Below are 21,387 nucleotides of genomic sequence, written 5' to 3'. Positions count from 1 at the left end.
GGTGTTCATTCATGTCAAGATTACCAAGATGTCACCAGATGGACGAAAAAAATACCAAGATGTCACGTCATTAATTGTCATAATTTCATTCGTAGTCGGGCCGGAATCTGATTGAGACGTTGGTTTTACGCGATTGCCTAAGTTGTATGTTGCGGCGTAACGTTTGCAATTTGCATACAGTCGAATTCAGTGTCAATCGATTAGCAAGATAAATTATATTAAGTAAATGCGCATAATATCTTCATTCAATAAAGTATAGTTTATTATACCAAATCATGGAGGTAAGTGTACGTGCTACTCTACAACCTGTTTTACGATGCCGCTTCGTTTGGTAATACCTAATGTCTACAAAACACTTAAGCAATGCCTTTCTTGTAGATTGAGATTTTAAGCAACGTCGGTTCGAAGCCGCTGGGAAAAATTCAAGTGCCCGCAGATGCCACCATCAAACTTGTGAAAGAAAAAGTTCATCAGTCAGTGAAGAAGTCATTATATCCCAGCCGCCAAGCTATAACTCTTGAAGCCAAAGGCAAATCGCTGAAGGAAGAACAATCACTTAAAGAATTAAATATTCAAAATGGTGCCAAGCTTTATGTCAGAGATCTGGGTCCACAAATCTCATGGAAGGGGGTATTCTTGGCAGAATATGCAGGCCCATTCTTCGTGTACCTTTGGGTTTACCAGAGGCCCTGGATTCTCTATGGAACTCCCACAGAAGGTCCCTCTACTGTTGCCAGGTGGGTGATGAGAATTTTCAAACTTCATTGTTGGTATTATAAATATTATAATACACCAGTATATAATTAATATTTTTATGAAAACTCATAGCATTGGTATATTTAGTTATTTACACATATATAAATATGTAATGACTATATTGACCCTTCCACTGTCCAATTCTAGTAAAATACAATGAATAAAATGTACATCATTTGTGACCAGAGATGGGCAAAATTTATTCGAATGACGAATAACGAATAAGAATAACAAAATTTATCGCGAATGACGAATAAAAATGTCGGATGATTATTCTTATTTGAATAAATTATTCGTCGAATAATTTATCCGCGAATAATTTATTCGTCGAATGAATTTCCACGAATAATTTGTTTATTCAAATACCTTATTAACTTTTCACGGTTTAGAAAGATTGGCAAGTGTGATGTGCAATGCAACTACCTAAATAGTTACTGTAAATATAAATGCGTTGTGAGATTCGCTCTGAAGCAAACAACTGCTAAGAAAATTTGGAGTTCTCACTCTTTTATTATACAGCTATCTCTTTCTAGGTCAGGCCAGAAAGTTACTAACTTTGTGTGTGAGTAGGGTTTCCATCCATTGTTCACGCTAATCCTTTTCTTATTATACTACCTGGGCTTATCTTTTAACCCTTAACAATCTTTAACTTCTGAACAAATATACAGTAAAAGCGTCATATGAAACATGCTCGTGATTCGTGTTGTTTATTTGAATGGAATAAGCGAAAAAACTTAAATATTCTTCGTCGATTTATTCGAATGAAATAACGAATAAATCATTCGTCATTTGGAAAGTGTTCGAATGATTCATCCGCGGATGAATTATTCGCGAATGAATCATCCGTGGATGAATTATTTGCGAATGAATCATCCGCGAATAAAAAGATCATGAATTATTGTTTATTCGAATGATTATTCCGATGGATCGAATCGAATGATGCCCATCTCTGTTTGTGACAAAGCCTGTGAGTGATTTGTATGTATGTACGAAGCCTGCATTGCTGGTCTTAACTAAAGTAATCCATTGTTTTTATAATAAATTATTATTTTGTGTTCTAACAAAAGATAAAAAATATGCATACTTTAATAGATTTTTTAACCTTTTGAGCCTAATGCAATATTTTGCCTGTTGAAAAATCACCTTGTAATTTAAAATTGTATTTTGAGGCTACCTAGAGAGCCAGAGAGTTATTTAAGATATTTTTGGATTTTGATCAAATAGGGTAATTGTGTCAGATACCGTCCAATTATAGGAGATGTCTACTTTGAAATGCTAAAAAAAAATATTTAAGTAGTCTTACTTAAATGTGCTATATTTGTTTGTATTGCTCATATTGTCTATTTTAGGTTAATATTACGTGACCTTAAATAATATTTACGGTTTATTTCATAAAAAATATATTATGAAAAAGTAGGGTTATTTCAGTTTCCGTCCGCCTGTGAGCTACTTTTCGTCCACGTATGAGTCAGTTTTCGTCCACTGTATGAAAAAGTACTGTAGGGTGCATTATTGCATTGAAAATCAATTATACCTATCTTTATTTTTTGTTTTTATGTTATATAGATAATTCTTAGTTAGTTACTAGTTTCTGCCCGTGACTTCGACCGCGTAGAATGGTTATTTTCGTGATAAATATTTATATATATTTCCTTCCTCAGGACTCAGACCGACAAACAGTGTTACATTCGCATTTATAATATATAATATCAATATAATAAGGAATCATTTATTTTTAAGCTATGTACGTTACTAGTACCGACTTAGTTTTGTTGTATATAGGGTCGTTGCGTTAGTTTTCATCAACTTATCGGAGCTGCCAGAGTAGCTGGACAGTAAAATTTATCATGAAATACCCACTTAAATATATGATAGTTATTTGTTTTCTTGTGTTAATTTATGTATAGGAAAAACGAATGCATTATTAAGATAAACACCAGTTATAATTATAATACCTACCCACTTTTAATTTATTAATTACAGATATTTAACTCGTTTTTCTTAAATTACTAACAATCTAATACAATCTATTTATCAACTTTAGATAATATTATTATTTGAGAAATTCAGAGTCTCAATATACATGGTCATTCAATAATTTATTTTTTTGTAGGAAAAGATCTCTATGCGTCATTATTTCCGCCGCTGTATCTGATGACAATTTCCTTGATAAAATTAATGACGGAATGAACGTAATAATCGCGGCAGTAGTACGGCGGTGAACGTCATTTATTTTATTACGGAAATTGACAGATACAGCAACAGTAATGCAGCTGCAATTATCAGTCGGACGCCTTCCTTAACCCTGGCCACAGACAATCGGAATTTTCATTCGATTTCCGTATGGAATGACATGTGGGAACGGGACGTCGCTCTACAAATGCATAGCGCTGTCTCGCTTACACATGTCATTCCTTACGGAAAATTCCGAACGTCTGCGGCCAGGCTTTTAAAAATACAGTTCGGATTCAGGGCTTCAACCGCGAAAATCGAAGTTCGCAAATTGCGGGCATTTTTCTCTGTCACTCTAATTACGCCGTCATTGGAGTAAAAGAGAAAGTGCCCCGCAATTTTGCGAATTTCGATTTTGGCGGTAGCCCCTCTGACTACACCAGCATTATTGCAGCGTGACAATACTGCCGACTGCATTATTGCTGCAAATGTCAAAAATCCATGCAGCAACATGGGTTTTGACAAATGCGACAGTAAGGCCAAGCGCGCACCACGACTTTTTGTCGCACGATAATTTAGTCGCAGAAATGTAACGTATGTGTTTATATGTCAGTGCGCGCATATGCGACAAAAAAATCGCAGCGATTTTAAAATTGTGATTTGTCACATTTTTCCGCGACTGCTCGCGACGCCATTGTCACAAAGTGAATTGCAGCATACGGAGTTGTATGGCCCCGCGCGCACTGCGATAATAAAATCGCACCCCGGACCTCAGTCGGCATTTCGCTCTCCAAGAGTCAACATATCGGAACCTGCTTCTCCAATGGAGTCACAAGATGAGACGCTAGATGTTGACCGTTTAATTATAGAAATAGAAGGAGATCACCTTTGTGGTATAAATACTCAGTCATACAGCGATTGCATATTGTTTCACGCCTGGCGACTGGTACGAAATCCATGTCGAGAATGAACAAATCGTCGACTTTTCATCGCAGTGCGCGCAGTGAATTTTCTGCGATAAATTACAGCGCGATTCTAAAATCGTTTCGCAAAAATTAAAATCGTGGTGCGCGCTTGGCCTTACAGACGCCCGGACCGTGACTTTGCGGTCCGGCGCACGTTCGATCGTGTGTAAGGTGATCCGCCGTATGTACGTCCATTAAAGCCGTGTAACAGACAACCGCACCCATGAGTGAGAGCGAGAAAGAGATGGCTTTTAAGGACGCAGTTTTATAAAGCCCCACATTCACACTCCTACCGTGTAGGCCGCCTCGTAGTCCGCCTCGTTGGGTAGGATTGTGTATGGGGTTGTGGACTACGAGCCGTCCTACAAACGGCTAAACGGTAGGACGGCTCGTAGTCTACAACCCCCATACACAATCCTACCCAACGAGGCGGACTACGAGGCGGCCTACAAGGTAGGAGTGTGAATGCGGGGCTTAAGTGAGAGCGAAAAACAGATACTTATTAAACCAGCATCCACACGGCCTGGTACAGCTATCAGTTCATGCTGTAGGATATAGAGCGAGATAGGGAGACAATTATATGTCTCATTCTTGCAGGACTATTTTGTAACATCGTGTAAATACTGCTTAATAATCATTTCAATTATTTTAAAGCCCGCTCCACACTCGTGCGCGAGATATTAAGGAGGGAAAATCGTAAGATTTGACATTTTTTATATTAAGATTCGAGTAATGCTTGATGCTTAAATAATTAATTGCCTATTTTAACTTATTTCCTCGCATATTTGGGGCAAACCACTATGCTCCGGTGGGAATAGCAATTCGTGGAATCGTCTCATTGTCGGACTCAGTTCAATTCTTTCATTTCGTCGAACAAAATCGAAACTCATCCACGAATTGCTATTTTCGCCCTCAGTAATCATGTAATAATAAATCTCGTCTACACCACTCATAGTACATGGACGGAAACTGAAACAATATTTAAAGCTATTTTTAGTTTTCGACCACGTATTTTAAACATGATTTTAATCAAGCAACACTGACAAAATCGTGGACGAAAACTAAAATGTATAATCTTATAAGCAAGAAACATCATTTTAAGAGAAAATATATAGTAGTTTATAAGTCTTTTGAAGTAAAACGATCATAACAAATACTCACCTAGCTGTTCCAGTTACCGTCCGTGTGGTCGGAAACTAAATATTTTTCAAAATTAGTATGTCAGTACTCGTCCACTAAATTTATCAAAGATTATTATGAAAAACCTATAAAAAACACTTAAAATTGCGTTTACTATACTTTTAAGTTGCAGTATGTGCCAATAACGTAACTTAAACTAGTTAAATTAATTAATAAACTTACCGTGAACATTAGCCGCCAACACTTTTTTTTTCTTGCAAAATGACGTTTTCAAGCTCTGGATGCAATGCCGCCACTTACATAATTTTTTTTAAAGCCGCTATTTGTCAAATAACACTTTTATTTTGGTAAAAATATTGCTTAGACATTATGGATTGCAACAAATCCAAACATGTGTGAGAAGGCTTGTTTATATTCAAATTTTCCGCAATTCTTTGTAGCAACTCCGCCAAGTGGACGGAAACAGGCACTGGACGGCAAACAGACACAATTACCCTATGTAAAACTACAGGAATTTGTTTCATATAGGTTTACTTATCATTAAAATAGTTTTACTATAACTGCAATAATTTTCCATTCAATTAAATGTATTTTCCACAATTATAACAAAACTTATTATTGTTAACAAGATTGTAAAAAATTCTTTCATTTTTGTCTTGTATTCTAGCGTTGCTGCCATATGCTGGTCAATCCACTATGCCAAAAGATTGCTGGAAACCCTGTTTGTGCACCGTTTCTCTCACGGCACCATGCCACTGAGGAACTTGTTCAAGAACTGCTCCTACTACTGGCTGTTCACCCTGTATGTGGCATACCATATCAACCACCCTCTGTACACACCACCCTGCACTAACTGCTTCTACATAGGGCTTGCTGGCTTTGCTGTAAGTATGCAATGTAATTACATTATTATTTAAGACTTAATTCATCGGTAATTTTATGTCATTGTGTTGTAATTTCTTTGAAGTAACAGTTTTCATAAGGAAATACTTCCATTTTTTTTTATTAGTTTTTATGTTCTAATAACCCTAGGGTTCGAAAGGATAATTATCAATGAGAGTTATCTTGATAATTATCGTGATTTTTATGCCTGATAATTATCGATTTGATAATATACTCAAATTTATAAAATGTGGTGTGTTTAAAAATAAATCGCGCATGAATTGGAACGTTGATTATCTTATATTTCAATGGTTAATAAGAAAAACTAATTAATATTAGGTCAGTTTTTATTTGTACATAGCAAATAACATTATTATTTACTATCAACGAATTCAAAGAAAATAAATATAGCACCATCCATACCTGGGCTAATTATCCCATATTTATCGGATAATTATCGCGATAGTTATCTGAATAATTTCGAACCCTGAATAACCCAAACTTCGCATGTTTATGTTAAATAGATTTCGACTTATGCAGGGGTCAAAAGTGGCAACAAATAGATCGTATAATGTAACGCAGTTGAGTCGCCGAGCCTTTTAATTGGACTTGGCTTGATATGCTGCCAGTCTGCCGCATATCTAGATAGATGTTTCTCTGCTGTTCATAAATTCATTATCTGAACTCTTTTGCTGACAGTACCAAAGTTAAACTTTGTTATGGCCACCAATAGCCCGCATGTTGATGTACTGTTAGCGAATGTTAACACATTTAGTTGAAACTTGAGTTTAATCAATTTTATTGTATTTAACATTACAGTTCTGCGAGCTAGGCAACTTGAGCATCCACATCTTGTTGAAGAACCTGCGCCCTCCGGGCACTAAAGTGAGGCGCATCCCCGTGCCCGATGGCAACCCCTTCACCGCGCTCTTCAACTACGTGTCCTGCCCGAACTACACGTACGAAGTCGGCTCCTGGGTGTTCTTTAGCGTCATGACACAGTGTGCACCCGGTATGTTTGAGTATTGTCATTCTATAATCTTGTTAAAGAACTTACACCTGCCAAGTAAGACGCATCCCTGTTCTCGACGGCAACCATTTCATTTGTTTTCCATTTAGTAGCTAGTTATTCCAGGCGTGTCTCACTCCGCGATTTCGTCGCTTTGATACAGGTAGCTAAAAGTACATCCGTTCGGCCCCAATTTTGGGGAAAGCCATAAGCCGCGCGTGGCGCTGTCGCCACCTAGCGGCCATATCTGTGCTGATCGTAACAGACGCGTTTTGTTAGAGAGTCTTCTATACTTAGTACTATTATTTATTCTGTGGTTATTCGGCAATTGCTAACATTAGGTCGGTCGCGGCATGGAAATAATGATTGTTGCGTGGCAATGTAAAGAACTAGTGTAATTGCCGCATTACAAGTCGACCAAGGTAATCAATCAATAATCAAGTTAATAAATCCTGGAATTCGAATTATTATTACCTACTTATGTGATTTTAATTATAATTTGGCAAGCCATTTCCGTCAGTAGAAAAAAGCGGCAAAATTTCAAAAATGTATGTAGGTAGGATCGGTCCACCAGCCAAAATTTTAATTTCGCACCTTTTCTTACTGACAAAATAGGTTTGCCAGACTATGTCTAAGTTCCGAAAAGAATAGACATCCATACATGTCACAGATAACAGACTATAGACAGAAGAACTTGCAACTCATCATTACCAAACCAATTAAACTTTCACAGCATTCATTTCATGAAATAGTTGCATTGCGCTAAAAGTAAATTATTTAAGAAGAATAATTCATGTAGATATGTCCTTTATAGACTTCGCTTCTCCTGTGCAGTGCAAGTTTAGATATGAGCATATAAAACATTGATAGGAAATCGATAACTTTGATAACGCTAACTGGGCCCCTATTCGACATGTGCAACTGTCAGATTTCGCGTCATTTGAAATTCAACTGCTGAAGTTCATTTGAAGTTCATCAAGTGCTGAAGTTCATTTGGTACAAACAATAATTTAACAAAAAACAACTTTGTTTTATTATTACTTTAAGGTTTATAATGGTTTGGTTTGGTTGTCACCTAACTGTGGATTGCTAATGTCAAATTTTGACAAGTAATGATTCCAAAGGTAGACTTGGTTCTCTATGACCTTCGGCACCATCTTGGAGTTTTTGACGTGCGAAAGGGTAATTTATAGCAAAGAGTAAAACTTTTTTTTTTCAGTACGTAAGTTTACATGAATTAATGACATCTTGTGAGCGATAGACCAACGAATGCGCTGTAGGCGATGCGGCGGCGAGTAGTGGAACTTACGTGACAATTTCCATCAATCAAAAAGGGACTACATTGCTGATGGTCGATAAAGGCTATTAATAATTGAATTTTAACAGCAAGAATGCCTTATTGACAAGCGATCTTTTTGTTGACCCCACACCTACACGTCAAATAATGCTTGCTCCACACATTCTCCTATAAACGCTCAAAATTGTAAAAAAATGAAACAATTTACTCATCACCTCTCTCAACTCAAGCTGCCTATTTCTAAACCACGTTAATAAACCACAAGTTGTACCTTAAGAGCCTCCTGTTGGAGCTGAGATTTAAATATTTTAGGTAAATATACCCGTCTCGCTAACGGAAGCGGCACCTAAAACTAATGCGATAAGGACAAGGTGAAAAATCCTGCGTAAAAATCTCAAATATCGAGGTCGAGTACGAAACCTCCTGTTTCCTGTTTACTTTTAACTGTTTCCTCCTCCAAAACTTAACCAATCGTAACCAAATTTGGAAATCTAAATGATTATGAAATTATCTGTGTCGGACCGTTTTGCTTTTTTGGCTAATTGATATCAGTTTTGAATACCACGCCTCTCATTGCGGCATAGTCAATTAGGCCATTTTGGCCATTTTTGAAGGGCTCTAGCGCCTTAAAAAACAAAAATATCAAAAAAAGCAAAACGGTCCGACACCGTTATTGACAATATTAATCTGTGTTAAAAAAATCATTGCTCTAGCTTCAAAACCCACGGAGGAAACAGTCGAGTACGTTTGTATGGAGAAATGACCACTCCTGTTGGCTCTTAACACATTTCGTAAACCACATATTCAGAAAAGTCCGTATTTTATTACTAAGTGGAACATGAATAGCTTGTATTACTTTTTTGGCATAAAAGTAATCTAAATTAGTCAAAATATTTTGACTAAATATTGCGCTACTGCTACCTACTATATAGGTACCTACTACCTTAGTAACTTGGTAACTTTGTCAGTCACCAACTATTTTGATGCTACCTACAAAGAGCATCAAAATAGTTGGTGACTGACAGGTCAGGCTTCGGTCTTGGTAAGTAATATAGTCAAATACAGTAGGTCATAAGACCTAACATTACTACCAAGACCTAAAAGTACCTATTGTTTAATATGTATCTACTCAGAGATGATTTTTAATTAAAGGAGATTAAATACATATATGTTATTCAACTACAAATAAAAAAATTAGATCTATTTCAGTTTACACATTTTTTTTCGTTTAATTTTAATAAAACATTAAAGTTTTTAAGCATTTAACTTTATTTAATTTTCTTCACTTTATTATTTTCTGATATTTAAGTAGGTATGGTGTTTCAGGTTGGTAACAGGAAATAAGAAAACCACACCTCTCCAAAAACTCTGCTGGTGATTCACATCTGTAAGTTTAAATATGAAACATGATAAAAACACTTAAATTAAAAACTTAATGTCTGGGAGACCGAGTTTTGCTCGGGAAACATATAATAACCCAAAAATGCGTTTTCCCAGAGATAAAACCTAGCTAGATCGATTTTGCGCCCCCGTAAACCTCCATATAGCAAATTTCATCTAAATCCGTTTAGAGCCGTTCCCGAGATCCCCGAAATATATATACATATAAATAAATAAATAAATTTACAAGAATTGCTCGTTTAAAGGTATTAAAAACTTATAAATAAATTATTAGCCCTAAATCCTGGTAGTGAGTGTAGTGACCTACCAAGTGCGGTAGGGTGCCCTTCTGCAGGCTGCCCGCTTGCCCCGCTGGATAAGAATGCTGATCCGCATCATCAAAAGCATACAGATATAAAGCGCTTTGACAGCTCCTCATAGAGGCAACGCGCGCTAGGCCGCACGCCATAAATCTAAGCTAAAGTCTTAAATTCGAGATCATGAACATGAAATATTGTTCGCTATAATATTAAAATCATAGGTATTAGACCTATGATTTTACTATTATAGCGAAAAGTTAGCAGGAGACGGCCGTGCCGTGGTCGTGATAGGTACAGCATGCGTGGACCAGACAAGCAAACCCTGAATTATGTCCCTACCTATTTGACTATACCTTTGTTCACCATTATGTTCACCTATGTATATTTACTCTTCTTTCCAAGATAATCATCTTTTTCAAGATGTAACCCGTATAATCGGGCTGTATAATTGCCTCAATTTTTTTTACACAAAGTTGTATGTAATCTTAATTCGATAATTAATGATGTTTTACATATTTATCATATACTATTTTGCAAATTTTTCTTGGATATTTGTACGTTGTTTATTTCGATTGACGATTACTATGACAGCGTTTTTTTTTTCTTTTTTGGCATTTACTACAGTAGCCAGTGTCATGTCGATATAAAAACACTTTAAAAATGGAAAGGTTGAGTCCTCAATACAGTGACATTATAACTCAAACAAGAACCATCCAAAGGGGGGTGGGGGGAAATTTCGTTATCTGCCTCTCTATCACTCTTGCATATACGAGCGAAATTTAATGGTGGCAGATAACGAAATTGGTATCGCGGCAGGCCCTCTTTAAACAAACCGCCTTGATTCATCAATGTTATATTTATTAGGAACAAACGTTGACTGCCGACTGTTCTATATATTATACTACTCTTTGCTGCCCACTTCTAGCGCTGGCGGTACACCGCGAAAATCAGTAAAATGCTGCAAATGGTGTTAAAGGTCTGAAAATCGGTACGATTGATCTTTAGGACATTTGAAACAATTTGACCCGAAGCGCCAACAAATAAAAAAAACGAGAGGAGTTATGACGTCATGTTTTTTTGTATGAAATAAAAAAAAATGTTTAGAAACCTATCGTGTATGGTATTAAACGAAAGGGCTTTCTGAGCCAATGCTAAAAATATATCACATAGTTACATTTCAGTCATTTTGTTTAAATTATAATAAAAATAGTTTTCAAAACATACCAAGTTTGGGCTTCTCCAGATACAATACCATAATTTTTTTTTGTAAAATATACCTCAAATTATCCCTAATATCCTCATATCTAACCCTAATAAAGCAATTTTGAAATTATTTACATTTAGGTTTTTTTTTTAATTTTTCAATTTTACAAAGTGTAATAATAGCCCTGCCGAATTACTCAATACGAGTAATAATGTCATTCGGGTAAAATAAGAGTATTGAAACTTGCTTTTTCTACTCCCGTACTTTTATTTGTCATTTAAAGGGTCGTGCACACACCTTTAAACCCCTAACTTATAGTTATCAACACAAGTCTTTAGTCTATTCCCCAAAAAAATATTTGTACATACACGCAGTATCTTTTTGGCACTTTTACGATACTTCGTGTAATCACCATTTAAAAAATATTGTATGGAATACATTGTTTCCAACCTAATTTTAATTGTCATTTCTGACAGATGAGTAAACCATAGACATGTTTTGGTTAATGGTACGATTATTTTCATCTTTATAGGGCTGTATCTCCTAAACCGTGCGTCGTAGCACAAAAATAATCAAATTTTCGTTCCCCTTTGAAACTCCTAAGTAATATTTAGAAAACACGAAAAACAAAAAAAAAAAGATTTTTTTTTTATAGGGTTGTATCTCCTAAACCGTGCGTCGTAGCGCAAAAATATTAAAATTTTCATTCCTCTGTAAGAAACCCTAATTAATATTTAAAAAAAAAACACAAAAAAGAGATTTAAAAAAAACAAAAAAAACTTTATAATGCTGTATCTCCTAAACCGTGCGTCGTAGCGCAAAAATAATCAAATTTTCGTTCCCCTTTAAGGAACCCCTAAGTAAGATTTAAAAAACACAAAAAAAGAAAAAAAAAAGAAAAAAAAAGAAAAAGAGGAAGAAAAATATTTATAGGGCTGTATCTCCTAAACCGTGCGTCGTAGCGCAAAAATAATAAAATTTTCGTTCCCCTTAAGAATCCCACGCACTGAACAACCTATCACATTAGGACATGAAACAATCATCATCATCCATTTTTATTATTATTTCATTGCATTTCAAAGTAAGTGCTTGGTCGTAGAAAAAGTATTGTATGCAACGTTGTTTAACTGAGTCAAAAAATACTAGTGGCGTCTTTATTAACAATTTTCGGTTGTTGTTTGTTGTTATTGTTACTCACGCCACTCGCCTTTTTTGACCTCTCTTAAACAACAGTTGCATAAAATACTATTACATGTTCCTTTGGTAATATCTAAGCTTTAAGTAAGAAAAAGTTCTGATGAGTGGGGGGCGGAGAACTCGGGAAAGGGGGGACGTTAAAGGTGAGTTTTTTCGGTTAATTCTTTCTTAATTATTACATAGACAATTTTTACTACGACTTATAGATTCCGAGATATAAGCGACTTTCTGAAAAAAAACCGTTTTATATTAATTTTATGCTTTCTTTTTAAATATTTAATTGAGAGATTCATAGATCACACTATGTAAAATTGAAAAATAAAAAAAAAACCTAAATGTATATAATTTCAAAATTGCTTTATTAGGGTTAGATATGAGGATATTAGGTATAAGATTAGAGGTATATTTTACAAAAAAAAATTTGCCGTATTGTATCTGGAGAAACCCAAACTTAATTGGTATGTTTTGAAAATTATTTATATTATAATAAAAAAAAAATACTGAAATGTAATGATGTGATATATGTTTGGAATCGGCTCCTAAAGCCCTTTCGTTTAATACCAAACACGATAGGTTTTTAAACAATATTTTTTTATTCCTTACAAAAAAAGATGACGTCATAACTCCTCTCGTTTTCTTTTTATTTGTTGGTGCTTCGGGTCAAATTGTTTCAAATGTTCTACAGATCAATCGTACCGATTTTCATACCTTTAACATCATTTGCAGCATTTTACTGAATTTCTCGGTGTACCGCCAGCGCTATATAGGTATACTTGGTCAACCAGATCTTGACAGTAGACAAAGGCGGCAATTTTGAAAAATGTAGGCGCGAAGGGATATCGTCCCATGGAAGATTTGAATTTCGTGCCTTTTTTTACTGACAAGATTTGGTTGACCAGCTATATACATATTATACTACTCTTTGCCTACGCCTTTGTTTTAAACTTTTTTTTAACAAGTTTTCACAGACAATTAAAAATTTGACATAGACACATCAAGGCGGTTTGTTTACAAAGGGGCCTATCGGGAAGTGCGAAAATCGAAACTCAGCTATTTGCCTCTTTATCGCTCGAATATGCAAGAGTGATAGAGAGGTTAGATAACAAAATTTCTAATTTCTGACTGTATTTTTCTTTAAATATTTTCAAATATAATTAAGTTGCGTTGTTTTATCACAAAGTTAAAAAGACTTAAAAGACCACTGTTTGTATCATCACCATCAGATCAGCTCGATGGTAACCATAAAAATATTGTATTGTCACCCATATTACATATTATGTACTTATGTAAATTTTCAGCTTCATGAACACCCGAGAAGTGGGTCAAATCTAGACACGCGGTAGCGTGTCCAGCCAAGTTCAAAGAAAAAGGAACTGGCGACGCAGCAACCGTGTGTAATATTACACGAACCATTTCGAGCTACTTTTGACCCCTTCACAACTTGAAACCTACTTAACCTACACACATGAAATTTGGCACATGTATTCAAGTCCCTTAGCTAGTTCAAAATACACTATTTCATAAACATAGCTCAAACAGTTATTGATAAATTAACCTTTAAAAACCGGCATTTTTGTGACTGACTGACATATAGATCAAAAACCTAACCCACTTCCAGGTGACCTAGAAACTTGAAATTTGGCATCAAGGTAGACTATTAGGTGTATATAGAAGGAAAAATGTGAAAATTGGAAATGATTGATATTTTGATGGAAAAAAAATAATTAATACTTATAGACCAAAAACCTAACCCACTTCTAGATCACTTAGAAACTTGATATTTGGCATCAAAGTCGACTATTAGGTGCATATAGAAGGAAAAATGTGAAAACTGGAAATTATTGATATTTCGATGGAAAAAAAATAATTAATACTTATAGACCAAAAACCTAACCCACTTCTAGATGACTTAGAAACTTGATATTTGGCATCAAGGTAGACTATTAGGTGCATATAGAGGGAAAAAATCTGAAAACTGGAAATTATTGATATATCGATGGAAAAAAAAAAATACTTATAGACCAAAAACCTAACCCACTTCTAAATTACTTAGAAACTTGATATTTGGAATGAAAGTAGACTATAAGGCGTATACAAAAGAAAAAATGTGAAACTGAAACTTTTTGACAATTAACCGCGCGTTAGCGAGGGTCTCCTTTTCAGCTTAGGCAAACTGCTTTCATGATGAATACTATAGTAATTTCTGTACAAAAAGTAATGATATCCCAACAAAAACATAAATGTGAAATGAGAGCCAAGTTCAATATTGAGAATATGTGTCGTTGTTAACTCGCCGACAAAAGAATTGATATCTATATGGGTGCCAAGTTCTGTGCTGTGTAGAAAATCCTGAGATTATAAAGGATTTGTCTTGGCTAGTTTTTACGTATAGGCATATAGTGTAACGATGCACGTTACTATAGGCATCTAAATCAAAAGTATTATTTAAAATAATGTGAAATTAAGAAATTAACATAACATTTCTGTGCGCGACTGTACTTTCCGCCGAACGGCGATGTCAGCAGTTTTACCCTTCTTATACCACCGGCCATCACTCCGCGCCCCACTCTTCGTTCGATCGTCTCTAAGGACGGACGCTGCCGGCCGCGTTCACGAGCCGTGAGCCGTGTCCTCTCACGCGCCGGCGCAAATTAAAATAATATTTTTTAAATCGGCAATGCTAGCCAAGTGTAGCTAAATCTTTAAAATTTTCTATAAGCAAATGATTTTAAGTACTAGTTAGTTCTACCCGTCCTGCAGCCCGTTTGGGTAAGTGTTGAACGTTACTTAGTTTTAAGAATCTAGTGTGCTAAATTCTATTGTGCTAAAACGCTTATAATTGTGCCTTGCCGGTATCATGTATTTTAAAATAATTCCTATCTAGTAAGTGTTGTTAGCCGCCGCGTCGCGGCGTAACGGTAAAAGTACCGTTATAACATGGCGTCTCATACATTTTGCCCAGCGTGTTATTTAACTTCAGATTATTAATAGCCTTAGCTCACAAGCTTAGTTTATTGCATTTTTATCATTTTAGTTGATCCCCATTATTGTAATTTAATTTCATAATCTTGCACTCTGCTTTTGGTACCTACTTGCCATATCACTTAACCGCTGTAACTCCGTTCTGGTTATGAACACCCACCATCTACTTTTTGCTACTCCCTTGCTTGCTTAGCGTCATCGTTGGGGTTCATACCGAGCGGCCAATTAATACGTGGACATAAAGCTGGACGATGTACATTCCAGGGTGCAATTGTCTAATTGCACCCTGATCAGCAGGTCCCCCCTGCCGCCGTAGTTTTTAAGCCGTCTGGCTTAAAAACTACGGCGGCAGGGGGGACCTGCTGATCCGACCGCAGAGTAGGAGGCCCTCCAGAGGCTTCCCGGCTTCACGCACCAGCTGACCTCGGCGCTTCCCGAGACGTCCCGGCGTCCGAACACAGGGCTCGCACGACCACCTTGCCACGTCAGGGGAGTACCCACCTACGTCAGTGAAATCAGACAGGCTAATTTAAAATTTAACGGACCTCTACCACGACCACCGCTCGGGTTATTTTTTTAATAAATTTATTTGTTATAAAGCGTTTGGGACTTTAATTTAAACCTCCCAACCTTAATAATATTTTCCACCGTAATATATATGTTTTTTTCAACCGTAATATATATTTTTCTGTTAGTTTTTCAAAAACTTGGTTTGTTGTTAAAAACTAGCCAAGACAAATCCTTTATAATTTCAGGATTTTCTACACAGCACAGAACTTGGCACCCATATAGATCTCAATTCTTTTGTCGGCGAGTCAACAACGACACGTATTCTCAATATTGAACTTGGCTCTCATTTCACATTTATGTTTTTGTTGGGATTTAATTTGCATGATTTGATTGGAACCACATTGGAACAGACAGACAACCAACGGGACAGATGAAACTAAGTAAAAGCTTGAAAAAATGTGGCTTTTTCAATTTCTATTGCAACTTCAGATGAAAACGGGGTTTCTATTGTTTCCCAGATAGTTTTAAGCCATAATGTATTGTTTGCTCGAATTTTCGTTAGTCATAATTCATTTGGTTCAGAAACGCGTCACTTTTCAGGATTGCCATAAAACAAATCTAACCTAACCTAACCTATCTATAGGATAACCTAACTAAAATCTTGAAATGTTAACGGTTTCAGTTTTATGAGTAATGATAATATGACAAACAATACATTATGACTTAAAACTTTATGGGAAACAACGGGACCCCATGAAAACGTCCTTATTGAAGCATAAGGACCCTTAATTTATGGAAAGCCACATATAACAACCAATTCGAGGCTACTAGGTGGCAAAATACGACTCAATACGAGTAGGTAGGTCAAATACACGAGAGTAAGGATTTATATTTGGCCAAATATTCTTGTGACAAAGTTATTCTTCCTCGCGTTATCTCGATTTTGCCACGGATCATGAGAACCTATTGTTCGCTTGACAATTAATCTCAAGGATTGGCGTAGGCACTAGTTTTTCCGAAAGCAACTGCCATCTGACCTTCCAACCCAGAGGGTAAACTAGGCCTTATTGGGATCTGTTAGGCTGTTAAAGTTTAAAGTTACCTACTCGTAAGTCTCGTAACACAACATATAAGTTTCACATAACAAAATTACTTACATATATATATATATATATATATATATATATATATATATTATGTACCTAAACATATTACTTTTCTAAAAAAAGGACTGAAATCTAGTGCTGCGAAGAAACGGTATTTTTGTTCGGCTTTTTTGTTGCTATTTTGGCATATGGATACATGGTAGAAGAAGTAAGTATGGAATCCTCCTCCGTTTTGCGTGGTCCGACGCACCTGGCCGGGTTTTCGCGATTTTCCGTCAATGTCTGTCAATACCTTATTTCTTACGAACACCTAAAATAATAAGTTTAAAATTAATCTCAATGTCTCCAGTTTGCTGTTCATTCAAACTGACAAAATCCAAATTTCTGAGGCAATATACGACCGCTGTCTTATATAAGCCATTAAAATTCATCATGAATAATCACGTTGCGTTGTTATAAATTTAATTAAATAAATAATTATTGTATTTAATTTATAACAACTAATTAGGCATAGCGTCCAATTTAGAATATGACACAGGCACTAGTTCTTACGAATTTTACCTTAATTTATTAATCAAAGGACCTGAGGTAAAAGTGAGAAGAGGTTAATAAGCAGATGCACCAGCTAGTCGCCGACGCTCCGCTTCCCCCGGGATTAGCCCTTAAGCCTGCACCTAACAGACTGGCTCATAGGGGGCTATGAGCTTGCTGTTGCGTCAATTTTCATTTTTAGAAAAAAAAACTAGTCTACTAACTACTAACAACACAATAAATGCTTATTTTGCCGCATTCTTCACTATCTCTCCCTATTTCACTGCCATCTAACCCAGAGGATAAAAATATAGCTTATTGTGGCTACTGGCTACTCCGTCTTCCTCATGACTCATGATATTTTACTTCACCATTAAGTAATTGGTGTAATATCAAATGATATTTTTCACACAAGTTACAAGAAGTTCATTGCTAAGAGCCGGGGTTAGGACCCACGACGATTGGTTTAAAATTTAAACTTTATATATAATTTGTTACCTAGTAATTATACTAAATCTGTTTTCTTTTTGACATTTAGTGGTATATGTATTGCTGTATGTTTATTGTCAAGTTTTTTTTAATTCTGGACAATTGTCATATATTCGTTTTCATGATAGATCTACACCAACGCAACTGCATGTCATGTTCTTGCGGTTTATTTTTATAACGCCAAGATCGAAATTTGACTGTTAACTCCATCTTGCGTCGAGTAGGGGAATCAAAAAACTATAGAAAATAGAAATGCAGTTTACTCTATGCCATAGAATCCCCTTTTAAATGTCATAAATCCAAACATGGCGGCCATACCAATAGACAACCAAGTCTAGCGATGAAATGATTTGTTTACATGAGATTCACTGACAGGTGACACACTTTACCTATTCGACAACCCATGATTGTTCAGATTCAAATGAACTTCAACATGCGACGTCAAAAGTGGCATGTCGAATAAGGCCCCTGGTCGAACGGCGGTGTTTACCGTGACCTTTGCTCGCTTCGGCATACCATTTACATAAGCGGTTATTTAATTTACAAGTCTCATTCACATAACACTTGAAGGTGAAGTGTTTAAAGTACGTTTACCTATATTAAAGAGCATTGACAACATCGAGTTTTACTACCAGTTAGTACCTATCTTTACTTTGAATTTAAACATTACCACACCCAAGTCTACTTAAGGTTTACTTAGACAATTTAGGGTTAGTGGTCGATCTGGTTTGACGTAACGCCGTTATACGGCTCGATGGCAAATTGATTAATTAGCATAACATAATGATTATTCTTCGGGGGTTCTCGGTATGAAATAGTGATTAGTGAAATACGTTGTACTTTCCTTCAATTAACTTTACTATTAAAATTTCTTATTATATTATTAATGGACGTTAAACTTTTCTAATGAGAGTTATAGGTGCATGAAACTCTAGTTTTGTTAATTAGTTCGTCAATTAAAATGTAATTGCGAAAAACTACTAGATATCTAATGTAGAGTGGATTTAGTGGATGGTAGTTATTATTTTATTTGGTTGTTAAATGAACCCAAATCTTTGGCAACCACTGTTTGCAGAGTTATCTTATTTTTTTTATTAACCCTTTGACCGCCACACTCGGCCATAGCCGAAAAAAAGTTACAGTATACAATGGAACTTAATACATTCTAATAAAGTTTACTATTGCGTGTTGTGTTATATAAAATAGTGTGGTGGTTATTTATGAACTGATCATGACAAATACATAGGTATTTAAGGTGTACCGATCAGTGCCTAAGCATACTAACGGTTAACTATACCCCTTCGTTTAACTTACATATTTCGATTCTTCATTATTATTTATCAGAATCACCTAACTCATATTCCTGCCCTATTTTTGCACATGTTTATGTAATTCTTTCTTTAATTCCAGCTGGCTTGTTCGCCGCGGTCGGCTTCTACCAGATGGCGGTGTGGGCGCTCGGCAAACACCGCAACTACAAGAAGGAGTTCCCCGACTACCCCAAGAGCCGTAAAGCAATCATTCCATTCATTCTATAAACAAATGCATTTATCGACGTCTGACGTCTAATATCTTCCAAGTAGTATTGTCGTAAAAGTTTGAGAGCTATCGCATATGGCGTAATTTTCCAGCGATAAAGCTACATTTTTCTGGAAGGATCAAAAAGTTGCAAATAACAAATTTGCTTTATACATCTTCAAATGACCTTAAAAAGCAGGAAATTGGATGGAAAATAGTTTTTGGTTTCGGCAGCCTGCGCTTCTAAATCGAAGCTAAACGGGACACAGTAGCTCAGAAGAGACAGTTATTTAATTATTTACCTCTTAACGGCTATACTGGAAGCAGTTAATGCATCGCTCCCATACATAACCCAATTTTTTTAATAAGCTATTATGAGCTTCATCACATATGTTCCTTGAGTAATTCTAAGCATTTCTAGTCCGAGATGCATAACATTAGTTAACGATCGTCTCAAAACTGGCAATTAATGTCAAACGCCTGACGTTTTGTCACAAAGCGTTAGACGTGACTTAATTTAAGTCGGAAAACAAGTCGCCACTTATTGAACCTCAAAAACGACTATGTGCGATACTACTTAAAAATATTCAAATTCTTCGCGTATGCATTGCATTACGGCGGTGTTGGATATCGAAGGTGATGGTTTTTATTTATTGTAGGTATGCTAATGACTGAATGTTGATAAGAAATAATTTGCAATACAATAGGTATGTTTTAACGTTTAATTATTTTTAAGCTTTAAACATTTAAATATTCTAGTAATAGCACTCAATATTTCTGGTGGAAATATAAAGACATTTTTGGTAAATACATGTTTTTATTTTAAAACTAAGTTCCACTAGTGTCAAACGTTGTTGAAGTAAGTTATGTCATAAATAATAACACATAACGAATATATTTTTTTCTAAAATGTGGATGGGATCTCAAATATTCATGGAAATCCTGGTGTCAAATCACAAGAACATGGTAATAATGCCTGTTTATGGCAACATACATGTCGATTTGCCAAATGTGACGTGGATGGTTAAAGACGTGATGTGTTTAGGTACGAGTACGTGAAGAGGCTTCTAGCTTCATAATACTAAAACATACTGTATGGTTATATTATATGCAATAGGGTATTTTACTACTAGTCCAATCAGTTTTTTCGAATTGTCAAAACGATTTTGCTTCTATGGAATTTATATGAAACACTAGCATGTGACATCACAGTCAAATTACCACAGAACATATTAAAGAGGTTAGAACGGCTATCGCGCGCAGTTAGTATCGGAACCGGTGTCGCCGCTCGTTCCTCTCCACATTTCCACATTTCTCGCGCAACGGTAGCAAAAACTTGTGTGCCTGGTGAATGGATACGCCTCCTTTAGACAGATTTGATGTCTGGCTTCTTAATCTGAACGTTATTGTGGCGCAAAAGGCATGTTTACGTTTTTCGGTCAGCGCGGGCGAGTACTAGCATGCGAGCGTTTGCTCATAACCGGCGGCGACACGTACCCTGCTCGCATCGCCATTCTACTTGTTCTGTGCAAATTACCTACTCTTTTAGAGTTTTAAAATAGGGATTGTGTCTTAAAATAACTGCTACGTTTCTTAAACTTCTGGTGCTTTATTTCATGCATGGTGTAAGATAATTTATTTTAAATACAGTCAAATACCCTATTTTTTAATAGATCTTGTATTTTCTTTTGCTTCTGTCAGTCTCACTTTTTCACGTTTAACCACCAAGTCAAAGTAGTATATCAACAGTTGTGACGTTTTCAAAAAGCCACATTGACGATAAGGTAGATTCATAATTAAATTTATATTTATATCAGTTGCCCCTTATATACATTTGGTAAAGTCCCTTCGGTTCACTCATAGACTAGGAATCCTCTAGACGGAGATAAGAGCAATTATTTCATGAAACCGATGCTGCCAAAAATACTG

The 21,387-nt window shown here is 35.9% G+C and overlaps 1 protein-coding gene across 1 annotated transcript; it reads left to right on the top strand.

The window, feature by feature from the left end:
* Nucleotides 1–198: 198 nt before the first annotated feature.
* LOC134663262 (probable very-long-chain enoyl-CoA reductase art-1) lies at nt 199–19,614 on the top strand. Its single transcript, XM_063519675.1, has 5 exons — nt 199–281; nt 379–737; nt 5,701–5,917; nt 6,735–6,927; nt 19,351–19,614. The coding sequence occupies exons 1-5, from the start codon at nt 276–278 to the stop codon at nt 19,476–19,478; spliced, it is 903 nt and encodes a 300-aa protein (XP_063375745.1). The 5' UTR covers nt 199–275; the 3' UTR covers nt 19,479–19,614.
* Nucleotides 19,615–21,387: the final 1,773 nt, after the last annotated feature.

The sequence above is a fragment of the Cydia amplana genome, chromosome 4 (genome assembly GCF_948474715.1).
Source record: "Cydia amplana chromosome 4, ilCydAmpl1.1, whole genome shotgun sequence".
Lineage (NCBI taxonomy): Eukaryota > Metazoa > Arthropoda > Insecta > Lepidoptera > Tortricidae > Cydia > Cydia amplana.
This window is presented reverse-complemented; position numbering and strand designations above follow the sequence as displayed.

Excerpts from the sequence above, each read along its gene's own strand:
- LOC134663262 (XM_063519675.1), top strand. Across the intron at positions 5,918-6,734 it reads TAGGGCTTGCTGGCTTTGCT|TTCTGCGAGCTAGGCAACTT; the intron begins GTAAGTATGCAA and ends TTAACATTACAG. Across the intron at positions 6,928-19,350 it reads CATGACACAGTGTGCACCCG|CTGGCTTGTTCGCCGCGGTC; the intron begins GTATGTTTGAGT and ends CTTTAATTCCAG.